This window comes from Hemitrygon akajei, chromosome 12, assembly GCF_048418815.1.
Source record: "Hemitrygon akajei chromosome 12, sHemAka1.3, whole genome shotgun sequence".
In the NCBI taxonomy this organism is placed as follows: domain Eukaryota; kingdom Metazoa; phylum Chordata; class Chondrichthyes; order Myliobatiformes; family Dasyatidae; genus Hemitrygon; species Hemitrygon akajei.
Window position 1 is genome coordinate 50,308,291 of NC_133135.1, and position 14,387 is coordinate 50,322,677.

Genomic DNA, 14,387 nt, shown 5'->3' on the forward strand with positions numbered 1-14,387 from the left:
TTAGTCTTCGGATTAGGAAGCTGAGGATCCAGTTGCAGGAGGAGTTACAAAGGCCAGGTTCTGGAACTTTTTGATCAGAGCTGTAGGAATGATTGTGCACTCAGCTGTACTCAATAAACAGCATCCAGACATAGGTATTTGTATTTTCCAGGTGAACCAAGGCCATGTGAATAGCCAATGAGATTTGAATCCACCATATACCTATTGTGATGATAGGCATATTGCAGTGGGTCTAGATTCTTGTTGAGACAGAAGTAGAATCTAACCATAACCAACTTCTCAAAGCACCTCATTACCGTAGACGTGAGTGCTACTGGATGATAGTTGTTAAGGCAGCTCTTGGGCACTGATATAATTGTTGCCCTTTTGAAGCAATTGAGAACTTACGATTGTAGAAATGAGAGACTGAAAATGTCTTTCAACACCCCTGTCGGTTGGTTGGTACAAGTTTTCAGAGCCCTACTATGTACTCCATTAGGGCCTGTCATCCTGCTAGGTTTCACCCTCCTGAAAGACAACTTGACGTCAGCCTCCGAGACAGACATTACAGGGTTACAGGGATCCTTATATCTGTACTTTTCTCCTCTCACCCCTTCCCAACCCCTCTCCCACCCCTTCTCCCACCACCTTCTTTCCTTCCTCTTCCCCTTCTATCCCTTTCCCTCCCCTCTTCCCTGTCTATCCCTTTCCTTCCTCTCTTTCCCCTCTCCTCCTCATTCCCTCCAGTCCCCTTTCCTCTTCCCTACCCCTCCACCTATCATTTCAACCTTCCCCCTTCTCCTTTCTCCCTTCTTATTTCCTCTCTCCCCTTAAGATTCCTCTTAATATCCTTTTTTCAATGATCATATTTTTGAGAATCTAGCATTTTCTGTGGTTTAGAACTTGGGTTGCAAAATCATTTCCTAATCAAAATTACTGATACTGTACCTTCTGAATACTTCAGATATTGTTTGTTGATGAGAACTTTTGGGGACCCAAGATGAGATGGAAATTCAGGGATCCTGATCTCAATTCACGACTGTGCTCTCTGCACCATAGTGACAATGGTGGTTTCTCCACCCACAATATCACTCCTCTTCACACAGATGGTTGGCCAAAATTTTCAAGCTCTACCATAAAACATATAATATTCATAAATTAATGCTTGTTAAGGAATCTGTTATATATTCCTGTGTTATCAGAAGATTCTGGATCTAAATTAAACTCTATTTTGATGCAGATTTTAGAAGGCGATGCATGTGAGATTGGTCCTGGAGTGCTGAATGCTGTTGATATGGATGTCCCTCGTGATACACTCATCTTCTCAGTGATTAATCCCCCATCCCACGGAGTGCTCCTGAATGCTATCTATGGCACCGATATTGCCACATACAAACAGCTGAGTACTGAAGTGCTATATCACAGTCTGCTAGTACACAACTTCAGCATGGATGAGCTCAGACAAGGTTTGTTTACTGTGTGCTGCAGGTGTCCTCTGCTGGACACCAAATATTACTGCATGGCTCTATATCTCCTCTTCGTGTTTCTTGTGTGTTAGTTCAGGCTGAAAATATGGGTTCAAATGCAATTGCAAAAATCATCTGGTCTGTAATCAAAAGAAAATAATTTGGAATTCTTTCATCCATAACTTGCGCTAGAGATTTTTAGATAAGAATTCTGCAGATTATCTATCAATAAGAATTGAAGATCAGCGTCTGGTAAGGAGTACAAATTATTTTAATTACTTCCTTTTTAATATAAAAACTATATACACACTGTGGCCACTTTATTAGGTACCTCCTGTTACTAATAAAATGGTCATCCGTTGCTGTAGCCCATCCACTTCAAGGTTAGATGTGTTACGCGTTCAGAGATGCCCTTCTGCACACCACTGTTGTAGTGCCTGGTTCTTAGAATTACTGTTGTTTTCCTATCAGTTTGAGCCAGTCTGGCCATCCCCCTCTGACCTCTATCATTAACAAGGCATTTTCATTCACAGAACTGCTGCCCACTGGATGCTTCTCGTTTCTCGTACCATAAACTCTAGATACTGTTGTGCGTGAAAATCCCAGGAGATCAGTAGTTTCTGAGGTATCAAACCACTCTGTCTGGCACCAACAATCATTCCACAGTCAAAGTCACTTAGATGACATTTCTTTGCCATTCTGATGTTTGGGCTAAACAGCAACTGAATCTCTTGACCATGTCTGTATGCTTTTCTGCTTTGAGTTGCTGCCACATGACTGGCTGATCATATATTTGCATTAATAAGCAGGTGTGAAGGTTCAGCTAATAACTTGGCCACTGAATGTATGTTACCAGATAAAGATTGCAAACAATGGCTGCCTGAGGTGTTCTCGTCAGATGTTACATATTTTGTGAGTCATTAGACATTTAGGATCTCCTTTGGGGTTAAGTGATGCCAAGAGATTATCCATTCTCATTAAAACATTAGGAGATACAAATAATCCTTTAACTAACAGTTAAGAATGGCAGCAGGAAGTACACAGAGTCAAACAGGTGTCTGCTGTCAAACTTCAGCTGTGCCATATTTTGGTCTAGGGCTACAAGGGTTTGAGATATATTGTATATCATAAATCATATATTGGTTAGAGACTGGGGAGTACTATATTTTAGGGAATACGGAAATTCAATTTAGAAAATAATTGATTTCAGTATTCATCCAATTAATTTAAATCAAAATTAAGAAGAACTTCATACAATGTAGATATTTCCTGATGTATTGAACTTCCAACAAACTAACCATATCATAACAAATTGTAACTGATATATTTGATATTTTACAATTACAGTATTATAACCATTCTTGTGTTAGCTCACTGTCTTAACTTGGACTGTAAAAACTGAGATAAGCAATAAAATGTTTGAGAAGCTCATCTGAAATGTAGGCTAAAAGTAATAGCTCTTTGACCTTGATTATTGAAATAGCTGTTGTTTTAAATAAGACTACCATTAGGTGTGCATTTATGTGAAAAGGGATGTAGTGATTGAGCAGTGAAATTAAGAATTTGCTTATTTTTACAGAATAAAAATACAAAATGATTTGCTTTTTATTTTCCAATAACTTAACTGAAAGTGTTGCTCCTACAGTCTCAAATACCATCAGATGCCATTGTATCGGAGCCAAAATTATGGATTTTAGCCCGTTGTTCAACCAGCGCAGGCTTGCAGCAGGAGCCAATCCTGTTCTCAGCTGGCATGCTTGTAGTTGAACTTTCCAGGAGGATCGTTGGATTATTGACAAGCTCCTTCTTCTGCCTCAGCCAGGGAAAATGTGAGCAATTGTAACTTCCCCTCTCATTTCCCAAACTGAGAAATGCAGTTCAAGATGGTGCATGATCCCAGGAATTACAGGTGACAAATCCCAGTTCCCCACTGACCATTTTTAAAAAAGAACCACCAGAGAGCTGCAAGCAGCTCATCACCTGAATCAAAGTTTTACAACATTTTCAAGAATATAAAATGGTTCAACTCTCATCATGTTGACCAAATAAACCTTTTATTAAGGCGGTATGTATTCATTTTACCTTGTGCATTTTCACCATGACTAGGGGTTTGATCATATTTTCTTAAATATGGAGACATTTTCTTAAGTTGAATTGAATTGACTTTATTTCTTATATCCTTCACATATATAAGTAAAAATTCTTACATTTGTTTCCATCTGAATGTATAATTTATAGTAATTTATAATAAATAGTATGTACAACAGGACAGTCAATATAACATAGAAATACAATTGTATCAGTATGAATTAATCAGTCTGATGGCCTGGTGGAGGAAGCTGTCCCGGAGCCTGTTGGTCCTGGCTTTAATGCTGCGGTACCGCTTCCCGGATGGTAGCAGCTGGAACAGTTCTTTGGTTGGGATGACTCGGGTCCCCAATGATCCTTTGGGCCCTTTTTACGCACCTGTCTCTGTAAATGTCCTGAATCGAGGGAAGTTCACAGATGTGCTGGGCTGTCCGGACCACTCTCTGCAGAATCCTGCGATTGAGGGAATTACAGTTTCCATACCAGGTAGTGATGCAGCCAGTCATAGTTAAAAGATGCTCTCAATTGTGCCCCTGTAGGAAGTCCTTGGGATTTGGGGACTTGTGCCAAACTTCTTCAACCATCTGAGGTGTAGTCCACAACCAGCTTAAAAAGAATCATGATATTAATTTCCCATGTGGCCAATAGTATGTGCCTGCAGATAATTACCTTTTTGTGTTTCAGCACTTTGCATTAAAGAGAGAAGCTGTATAAAAAGCTCTATTCTATAGTCCTAACATGATTCTTAATGTTAACAAAGCCAATGAAGTTAAAATTCACAAGCACAGATCTTGCAGTGTCAACAAGCACTGATAAGACCATTTCAAGCAATGACATCTGGGTTTGAAAGCTTACAATGCTCTAATGGTGAACTTAACTTCAACAAAATAGGATATTAAGGAGTAACTTAGTATTCTTGATTACCAGTTTGATGCGATAGCATGTTTTGATGCCTATCTGAGTGTGCTATTGAACTCTAGCTGGGTGCATTACAAAAAGAAAAACAAAAGCATTTAAAAAGTGCATTAAATGTTCAGAACATAAATAATGAAGAGTCAAGAGAAAATATATTGGTAATTTCAATTTTTCAGTGAGTGATAAACAAACTGCTACTTGGAACTTGGCCTGAAACTTCACTTGTGCCTTTTTCACCATAGATGCTGCTTGACCCACTGAGTTCCTTGAACAGTTCAGTTTTTCTTGTTCCAGATTCCTTCTTCTGCCGTCTCTTGTGTTTCCATTTTAATGATATTAGCATTCACTTTGCAAATTATAGTTGCTGAAATAAATATACCACTCTTTCAGTATTATTATATTTAACAATTTCTTAAATTACATTATGTGGTTGAATATGTTTTCATATCACTATTAATTCAATTAGCAATGATTCAAAACATCACTGTCATCCACTAAAATAATTTTATTTGAATATTTGGAATTGCTCAATCTATCTCCATCTAAAGTAGTTCAGTAATAGACCAGCTTGACTTGCAGATTTTTTCCTGGAGCTTTCCTATAAAACATGAGGATAGACTAAGACAGGAGTGTACAAAAAATTTGATCCAAAGAATTTGAGACATTGCAATAAAACAAATCTTTCTTTCAGAATTTCCTCAGTCAGGTACCAAGCAAATACCTAAACTATTTTCAGCATCAACAGCAAAGTAGTACATCTTCAACGAGAAACTCAATTTAGGCAGAAAATCTCATGTGTTTCTATGCAGAAGTTGAGACATCCTGTGCAAGTTTTTACCATGCCTTACATTTCTTACTTGGTTCCCAATTGTTACACAACTCAAGACATACAAGCTGGGCTTGACTTTTAATTAAACATAGTTAAAAGGACCAAAGTCCGACAGGCAGGAAGGAACCTCGCGATGAGTTGGGTAAAATGTGGATGTGAGGACAGCTGATTGAGCAATCTGGCTGTCTCTGAGGCTGCTCTGTGAGCTTTTGAGTGAAACATGCAGCTTCGAGGTCAAGAAGCCTGGAGATGGAGTGTGGGCCCACGATCACCTCCATTTCTTGCCAATCTCACAGATTAAAGTGTAGGTGAAGATTGAAATCATCGAGGCAAGTGTGAGGTTGAGTGGGTGTTCAGCACTGTCTACCAGACTTGGGCTTGCCGCTGCCAGAGGAAGGTGCCTACACGCGATGGTCTGTCTCTCCCTCTCGCTCGCTGTTCTGGGAAGAAAGTCCATGCAGTTGAATGGCCTCTCTTTCCCTCGATGCTGTCAGAGGATGGTGCCAGAGGTTGGACAAGATTTAATCAACACGGTTTGTTGATTGGACTCTGTAGTTCATGTTATGATGTATTTCTGGTTGCTCCTTTTTTGTTGCTATTTTGTGAGATTTTGATCAGGGTCACTTGCAGATAAGAAATGGCACAGCACTAGACTGAACTGAAATGAATATGCCTGGACACTTTTGATGATGACTTTGTGGGTTGGTGTTTTAAATTTTGTATTTGTCATTCATTTTTTACTGCAAACTTCTATTTTGGACTTTGGGAGGTGGAGTTTGATGTCTGTCTTTGAATGGGTTCCATGGCTTTCTTTGTTTCATAGCTGCCTGTGGGAGGATGTATCTCAAGGTTGTATACTGCATACATACTTTTAGCTCAGTTCAGTTTAGTTCAGTTTCAGTTTATTGTCATTTAGAAACCACAAATGCAATGCAGTTAAAAAATGAGACAACGTTCCTCCAGAATGATATCACAAAAGCATATGACAAAACAGACTACACCAGAAAATCCACATAACGTTTGGCAATCCCCAATCCAGAGTCCGGAGAGGTTGCTGCGTATTAATATCGCACTACCATCTTAGCGCATTTCCCAGAAAGGGGCTCCAATCCCACCAGACAAAACAAGACCAAAAACTAAAGCTACAAGACCTGCACAAAACCACGTAGTTACAACAGTGCAAACAATGGCATAATTGATTAAAAAAAACAGACCATGGGCACAGTAAAAATAGTCCAAAGATGTTAAAAGACTACAAGTTCGAAAGAAACCACCACACAGTTTCCACAAGTCCTCAGGGTCCCGATAGACTCGTCATCCCACGCAGGCAGCAGAAGGGAATACCCCCCACTATGGACTTCCACAGTGCCATCGAACCCAGCCTCGCAGACACAGCATGCAGTGAAAGCGCCCGACTGCAGCGGACTCCGAGTCTGTCGAACCTCTGAGCCTCCAACCATCCCCTCCGAGCTTCTCCGAGTACCACCTTCTGCCCAGCGTATTAAGATGCCCCCGCCAACGCGACCCCATGGACTGGGGAGCCTGTTCTTCTCAGAAGAGACCCGGACCTCACAGCAGCAGCAGCAGCAAAAAAGAGGGCCTTCCTGGAGATTTCCAGATGTTCCTCCGTGCTCCCACGTCCATTTTTCATCAGATTAGGATTGCGCACGGTACCCCGCTTAACAAATAACATATCAGCTCCAGAGTGGCCGCCATCTTGGATCTTTGATAATAAATATACTTTAACTTTGAGCAAGAGAAGATGAAATTTAATACAAACAAGTGTGAACTGCAAAATGAAGAAGATGTGTCGAGTGGTGTGAATAATAAATGATGTTATAATAGCTAAGGCTGTGGCTGAAACAAGTTGAGGGCTGGTTACAGTAGTGTGATAGTTCTCCAAAGTTTTCCATAATTGACTCTCTGCAAGACTGATTTCAGATTTTGCCAGATCTCCTGGGGTTGGTCACAATTGCACTTTCATTATAGACTTGCAATGTGAGATGCACATGCTGCTGAGAACTTGCACAGTGGTGTGAATGAAAACATTTAAAAATAACTGGCTACAAGATGATAGGTGTGCTAAAACAGTCAACGGGGGTAAAAGTGAACAACCACATATAGAAATAAACTTCCTTTTTCCCAGAAAGGAAAAGAACCTGAATGGAACAAAAAGTGATTTGAATAAAACACAAAATGGAGAAAAATATACTAAAGCAGAAAGTGGACTGTGGCAGGAAATGGAGTGAGCTGAACTCCCATACTGCTGGAGAGTGGTTTCTGATATGGATTTAAGGGAGTTGTCCTAATTGACATTCCACAGCAACCTCCACAAATGGAGATGTACAGCTCAAAAGAATTGTAGAAGCTGGAAATCTGGAAATCTAAAATAAAACAGAAACAAAGAAAATGCTGGAAAGTATTCATGAAGTCAGGCCACATCTCTAGGAAGGGAAACTAGTAGTTTCTCAGGTTGAAGACTGTTCCTCAGAATTGAGAAGGAGATTTCCTGTCCAAATCTGACAATGGGCCCACAACCTGAAACATTAGCGTTGTTCCTCTTCCCACTGATACGGCCTGACCTTCTGAGTATTTCTAGCACTTTCTTATTATTTGGAACTTCATTTTTCCTAATTTAGGACAGTGATATGTTAGTTGCCCTGAAGTAGAAACGGTAGATCCACAAAACGTGATATAATATTCAGTCCATGTGCCACAACTTCACTATAAGTTAAATTCATGTCCTCCAGTTGGTTACTTTACAGGGTGTCAGTCAGGATATCTTGTCTTCATAGTAGAAGATATTTGACAATTTCTTCCTGTAGCCCAAGTGTGGCTGGGTGTTCATTTAAACAAGGTCTGCCAACTCAAACAAAGGTTATAGAACAATCTCTGTTTGTTTATTTTTACTCCTTTATTTGGGGATTGACGTTTGGTGGGGTGAGAAATGAAAATGGCTGTTGCTGGAGGAAATGGTATTATAAGGTTGCATCTTTTACCGACTTTAATTGCCTGGAGGAACCTACATCTAAGGAGTATTTTTGCATTGTTTTCCTTGTTAGATACCTGCATTTCATGTTTTGCCTGACATCCTAGGTTACAGGTTGTTAATATTGTAGATTATTTTCTGCTGTAACTTTTTTTAAAAATTGATGTAACTCTCAACTAATTTCTTCAAAAGTTGTCTAATAGATGAAACCAAATAAAATCAAAGTATGGCACCTGAGCAAGTAAAACCTGGAACTGTCTTTCATGTGATGCCATAAGTGAATTTACCCTGAGGCATTTTTTCATCATATTTGTACTGAACAATACCCTATGCTTAATGAAGTGCTGTGTGATTGTAGAGAGCTTAGATGTTTCGGGGGTCACGTGCACTCATTGATTCGTTGTAACTTCTTTTTGCAGGAATGAAGCTCATGTACATGCACGATGACACAGAAACCCTGAAGGACTTTTTTACCATCCAGCTGACAGATGGCAAGCACATGGTCCACGGCACAGTATATATCAATGTTATATCAGTCAATGACGAGGAACCAGTTATTTCAAAGTAAGCTTTGATTCTCTGGTGAGAGGTCCAGAGCATGAATTCCTTCTGTAGTTTCAACAGGAGCAGTGAGTAAGCATGTTTTTGAGGGAGGTGAGAAATGATTAGTTGGCTACTTCATGAAGTTTAATTCAGTTTTTTCCTTTTTCATTTTGTGGCTTGTCTTTGGAACCACTAGGTAATGATCAAAAATGGGATAGTTCCTTGCATTTCTATTTAGCATGAATTAATGAAGAATTTTTAAAGCTACTTTCACTGTGATTGGCAAATTTATCAAAATGTATAAAAAATTCAAAATAAGGGCATCAAGGAATATAATGGTATCAGATTAGGAAACAGATTATTCAAAGCCCACGCTCCAGTGCATATCTGAGTGACGACAAAGGACAACATTGTCTGTTATAAGTAATAACTTATAAAATAGATTTAGCTGCTACTGCTTAAATCATCTTTTTGTCCTATGTTCAAGTTGATGGTTTCAGTTATTCTTTTGGTCCAGCAGTTATGTGAACTTTGCAGTGTGAAACTCAAGCAGTACTGCCAAGGAAGTTCCAAGTTCCTGTGCTGACTTGACTGATTTCAGCTGGGATACTAGTGTCACTGGTGCAGTTGGCTTCAGCACACAGAGCGAAGGAAAGGAAAATCTGCTAAACTTTCCATTTACTGCATTGCTTTCCAGTAACATTTGCTGGCAAATGTATGTGTGAGGATGTTCAGCCTGCTTACGATATATCTAAAGCTCACTAGACAGAGCTTAGTTTCTAGATATTTGACGTCTACCATCCAACTAATTGATAAATACCAAAACATACAGTTTGTCAAATCCTTTCACTGTGACTATGGTCTTAAAATGTTAAAAGATCGAATGTGCTCACTTCAGTAAAATTTATCGATTGTCAGAGTATTAGTTAGTAGATTTAGGAAGCTGTGCTGTGGCTTTCAGTGGTTAAAAGAGAATTAATAATATTCCAGAGATTACATATTTCTGTGCTGGTGAATTCATTCCCAAACTACTGAAACACGAGACGGATTTACATTGACAGTTGTGTATTTAGGAACACAGGATTGGAAGTGGAAATGGGAGAAAACAAGGTGATATCCAGTGTGGCTTTAGAGGCTGAAGATAAGGACACACCACGATTCGAGCTCCACTATATCATCAACAGTATGCCTGTATTTGGACAGCTGCAGCTAAAGGTAAAACCTGAAACAAAACTTCAGTATATTCTCATATGCTACACATGGAAGGTATTCAGAGAAAAACTAATTCCTGGCTTTAAATAACTGCACCATGCAGGAACTGTGATTATTCTCCTCAGAAAAGCAAGGCTCATTAATCATTCATGGACGATTATTTTTAAATTGTGGTGGCACCTGAGGGAAAGATTTCCTCTGCTGCTTTCCTACAGTGGTTTCTTCAATTTGCTGAAGGTTCCCTGTGGTCAGTGGTTCCAATGAAATTAAATAAGTGTTTGGGAGGAAAGACACACCAGCACGTTGAAAACACAACCCACGGGCAGTCTGCATGAAAAACGTATCTTCCTTTATAATAATGCTCATCACTGACACCAAACAAATTTGTCCTCCTCCTCCTCCCTTTTATAATTTCATTCAACTGACTAGGGAAACCAGTGTAAGAGGCTTAATAATTCTGGCAGTGCTATTGTGCTGCTGGAACAGCAGTAGGGTGAAGAATGGTCTTCATTTTGTCCTCGCCATGCCTTTGTCTCACATTCAAGAGACAGGGTTATTACTCAGTGTTGAGCACCTCTGTCAGGATTACAAGGGCACATGCCCAGCAGAGCAGCTCAGAGTTCAGGGACCTGAGCAATGTAACACAGGTTTCTTAGCTCTTGTGACCTCCAGCAGTTCAAATTTGTCCAGACGACAAATGTTCCCTTTAAGCTGAATGTGCATTATTGTCACCATGCAAATAAAGGTTGTGTCCTACTTCTTTTGCTAACCCTGGCATTTTAATTCTATGTGTGAAAACACAATTTGATGTGCCATTGGATGGGAGGGCCACGCCAGTTTTATTCTGGGCGTCTGAAGAGCAATATCCTACACAGACAGTGCATTCCTTTGTATGAGCTAGAACCAGTACTTCCGAACTCCAGTGCAAGGAAGCGAGGCATAGGACTAAACTGGCAAGCAATGCAACTTGGAAGAAAACTGCAGACACTGTAAATCTAAGTAAAAACAGAAAAATCTGGAAACACTCAACAGTCAGGTAGCATCTGTGTAAAGAGAAACAGAGTTCCAGGTCACGGGCCTTTCACCAGAACAAAGGATTTTGATGAAGAGTGTTCAGTTTAAAACACCATCTCTGTTCTTGTTTCACATATGTTGTCAGGACTGCTGAGTGTTTCCAGAATGTTTCTGTTTATATTGCAGTTTCTGCAATTTCCTTTTGTGGTGGGATCTCTCAAAGCATCTATTCTCAATATCATTCCTGAGCTGTCCTGACCTCTCTTAGGCCCAGCACATGGATACAATCACAAGAATCTCATGCCAGTGTCCTCCCTTTCTGAGACGGTCAAAGAGGTTTGGTTTGTCACTGAACACTTGAACAACATTCTACAGAAGTACTATTGAAAATACCCTGACTGATCTGGCATGGCAATCTGAATGCACAACAACATAAGAAGCTGCAGGAAGTAGTCGATTTAGCCCAATGCATCCCTCCCTACCGCTGGCAGTATCTACAGGATGTGCTGCCATAAGAAGGCAACATCCATCATCGAAGATTCCCACTATGCAGGCCATGCGATCTTCTCATCACTAACACCAAGTCTTAAGTCCCACACCACCAGGTTCAAGAACAGCTACTTCCCTTCAACCACTTGGTTGTAGGACCTATCTGCACAACCCTAATTACTACCTCAGTATAGCAACAACTATAACCACTTTGATAACTACTTTTGCTCTAATTGAGAGTCCCTTCGTGTACAATTGTGTGTAATTTATATTTAATTTGGTTTTCTTGTGAACGTTGGGTAACAGAAGCTATGTTCCTGTAATTCCGCTGCGAGTAAATTTTCAGTGCACCTCTATAGATATTTACTTGTGACAATGACAAGAAATGTGACTTTGAAAATGGCAGGTGTCATAATAATGAAAACCTGGTTGTCCCCTCTGCTGCACATCCTAAAAGGTAAAAAAAGATGAACTTCCATTAAGGAGGAAATCATTAGGATTGCCACTGTGAAATCGTCAAAGTTGGGCTTTCTGACAAAATTCCAAATGAGGCAAATTCTGTAAGTGAGACAGGAGTAGGTCAGTGCTACATGGTCTCATCAGGTGCTGTAAAGCAGGCCCGAGTACCTACTTGCAGTATCACATGGTGAAAGTGGCATTAATCGTATTTAGCAAGCCCAATAGCACCACCAAAACATACCCCAGCAAACCTCTTTAATTAATGTCTATTAAAAATTGAACTTTTCAGTTTCAGGAAGTTGCTATGGATCAAGCAGAGCAGAGCGATTGGCTTTTAGTTTATATCCTATCATGTGACACATGTAAATGCTGCATTCTGCAATTGAATTTCTAGTCCAGTGTCTTTTACCTGTGTTGACTTGGGTGCAGGTTTGCCTCAACTGCTGTCACTTTTCCATCTGAGTCATTGGATTATGTGCTCATACCCAACACAGCATGAGTACATAACCCAGACAGACTATCTGGTGCTATAATGAGGGAGGTCTGTAGTGCCTGAATTTCTACATTAGCTTGAGAAAAGCATGTCCCTAAAAAAGTAAATTCTAGATGAAGGATTACTGAGAGACACAAAGGACGAGGTGAGGCATTCATGGATTTTAAAGAGGAGTTGTAATATTGGGAAGGCTGATTGAAAAGAGGGGAATAAAAGAGGGAGTATCTTCAGGACACAATTTGCACCATTTCAAGACAGCAAATCATCAGCATTCTCTCAAGGACAATTAGAATCTGGGCAAAATATGCTGTCTTCCCAGACGCCTAAACCTTCCTAATGAATAAAAATATAGTCTAGATTAGAATGGATGTCAACTCCAAGTATCAGGAGTGAAAGACGATTAGTTAAACTTAATGTAAGCAAATGCAGAATGCCATGATTAGTTAGCAGAAATTGTTGAGTTGCACATTCTATGAAATGCATCGAACAAGCCAAGGGTGTAGATAAAAAATGGTTTAATGCTTAATTCCTTGTGGACTTGAATCAGGTTTAGTTTTAAAGATCGATCATACTCAGTAGATCAGGCTGCACCTGTTGGAAAAGAAACAGAGTCAACATTTTAGATTTACTCTAAAACGTTGAAATCTGAAATGTTGGCTCAGTTTTACTTCCCACAGATGTTGCCTGAACTGCTGAGTGTGTCCAGCATTTTCTGTTGTAAGTTTCCAGCACCTACAATTTTTCACTCACTGTTCAGGATCTGAGAGAGGATAAAGCAAGAAAAGCTTGAACTTGTCTTGGTCCCCTTTTAGGGTTATAAAGTTTGAAGGGAATACCATCAGAAACTATTTTGAGGTTTAAAAAAATCAAACTAATAAAATTAATCGTATTAAGAAAATATTCTTTACACAAAAAGCTTTTGATGTGCATAATAGATTTCCAGATGATGGTGAAAGCAAGATCAATTGAACATTTAAAAAACAACTGGACGCTGTTGTAAAGTAGCTAATGGTCTTTATAGATGACAACGTGTTCATGGACTTTTTTAGCTTAACGAACTTATAAAGTACTTAAGGGTAAAACATGAAATAGTGGTCTTGTCTGCCTGCTCAAGTGGATCGAAAAAACATTTTGGACAAGAACAGATGGTTTTCATGGTGCCTTGCTCAAAGCACATTCTACAATCAAGACTACTAAAACACATTAGCCAGTTACATATTTTATTGCTATAGAATCCTAACTGCTGGAAGTTGGTGCGTTGGTATAAAGAAACTAACCTTACTGTATGTCAGTTATGAACAGTAATATTTTAAAATGTGCAGAAAGAATTTTCATCTCACTGCTGTCATACCCTGGTGCTATTTAAATGCTCTATTGTTGTAATTCATAGGATGGGAATGATGTGAAAGGGGAATTGGCTACATCCTGCAATTATTTCTTCTTAAAGGCCTGACAGTTCCATATGGAGTTGCTGGCATTTACTGTCAGGGACCTTGGCACTGTCATGCAAGCATATGTGAATGTGAAAGTCCCGAACTTTTGTCTTTAAATTGTGCTCTGACCTTGCACTTCTCATGTAATGGAGAGTGAGCTTTCTGCGGTTTCCGAGAATATACACAGGGATATCTTCCTTCTACATTGTAAATGTTAAAGCATATGTACTTCATTATTACTAAATGGTTTGCATTTTAATATTGCTCAGATTTTTATGGTTTTTGAGTGTTTATTCACACGATGGCTGGATCAACCAGCAGCGATGGCTAAACCAGGTCTCCAAGCATGCCTGTGATTGGCAGGACCTCAGCGATAGGTTAGAGATGGCTCCATTGAGGAAGTTTTCACTATATGATTTGCTCAAGGTCAGAGAATGAGTTTAGCAGGGAAGCAATCATTCAGTGGAGACAGCTCTCC

General features: G+C 39.6%; 1 protein-coding gene across 4 annotated transcripts in view; it reads left to right on the forward strand.

Annotated features, from left to right (window-relative positions):
* The window catches only part of frem1b (Fras1 related extracellular matrix 1b), a 214,248-nt gene that overhangs the window by 139,188 nt on the left and 60,673 nt on the right, over positions 1 to 14,387 (forward strand). For all 4 annotated transcript variants that reach the window (XM_073063069.1, XM_073063070.1, XM_073063071.1 and 1 more), the window contains 3 exons: positions 1,220 to 1,445; positions 8,686 to 8,830; positions 9,883 to 10,024. In XM_073063069.1, the coding sequence (XP_072919170.1) occupies positions 1,220 to 1,445; positions 8,686 to 8,830; positions 9,883 to 10,024 (513 nt within the window). The remainder of the gene's footprint in view (positions 1 to 1,219; positions 1,446 to 8,685; positions 8,831 to 9,882; positions 10,025 to 14,387) is intronic.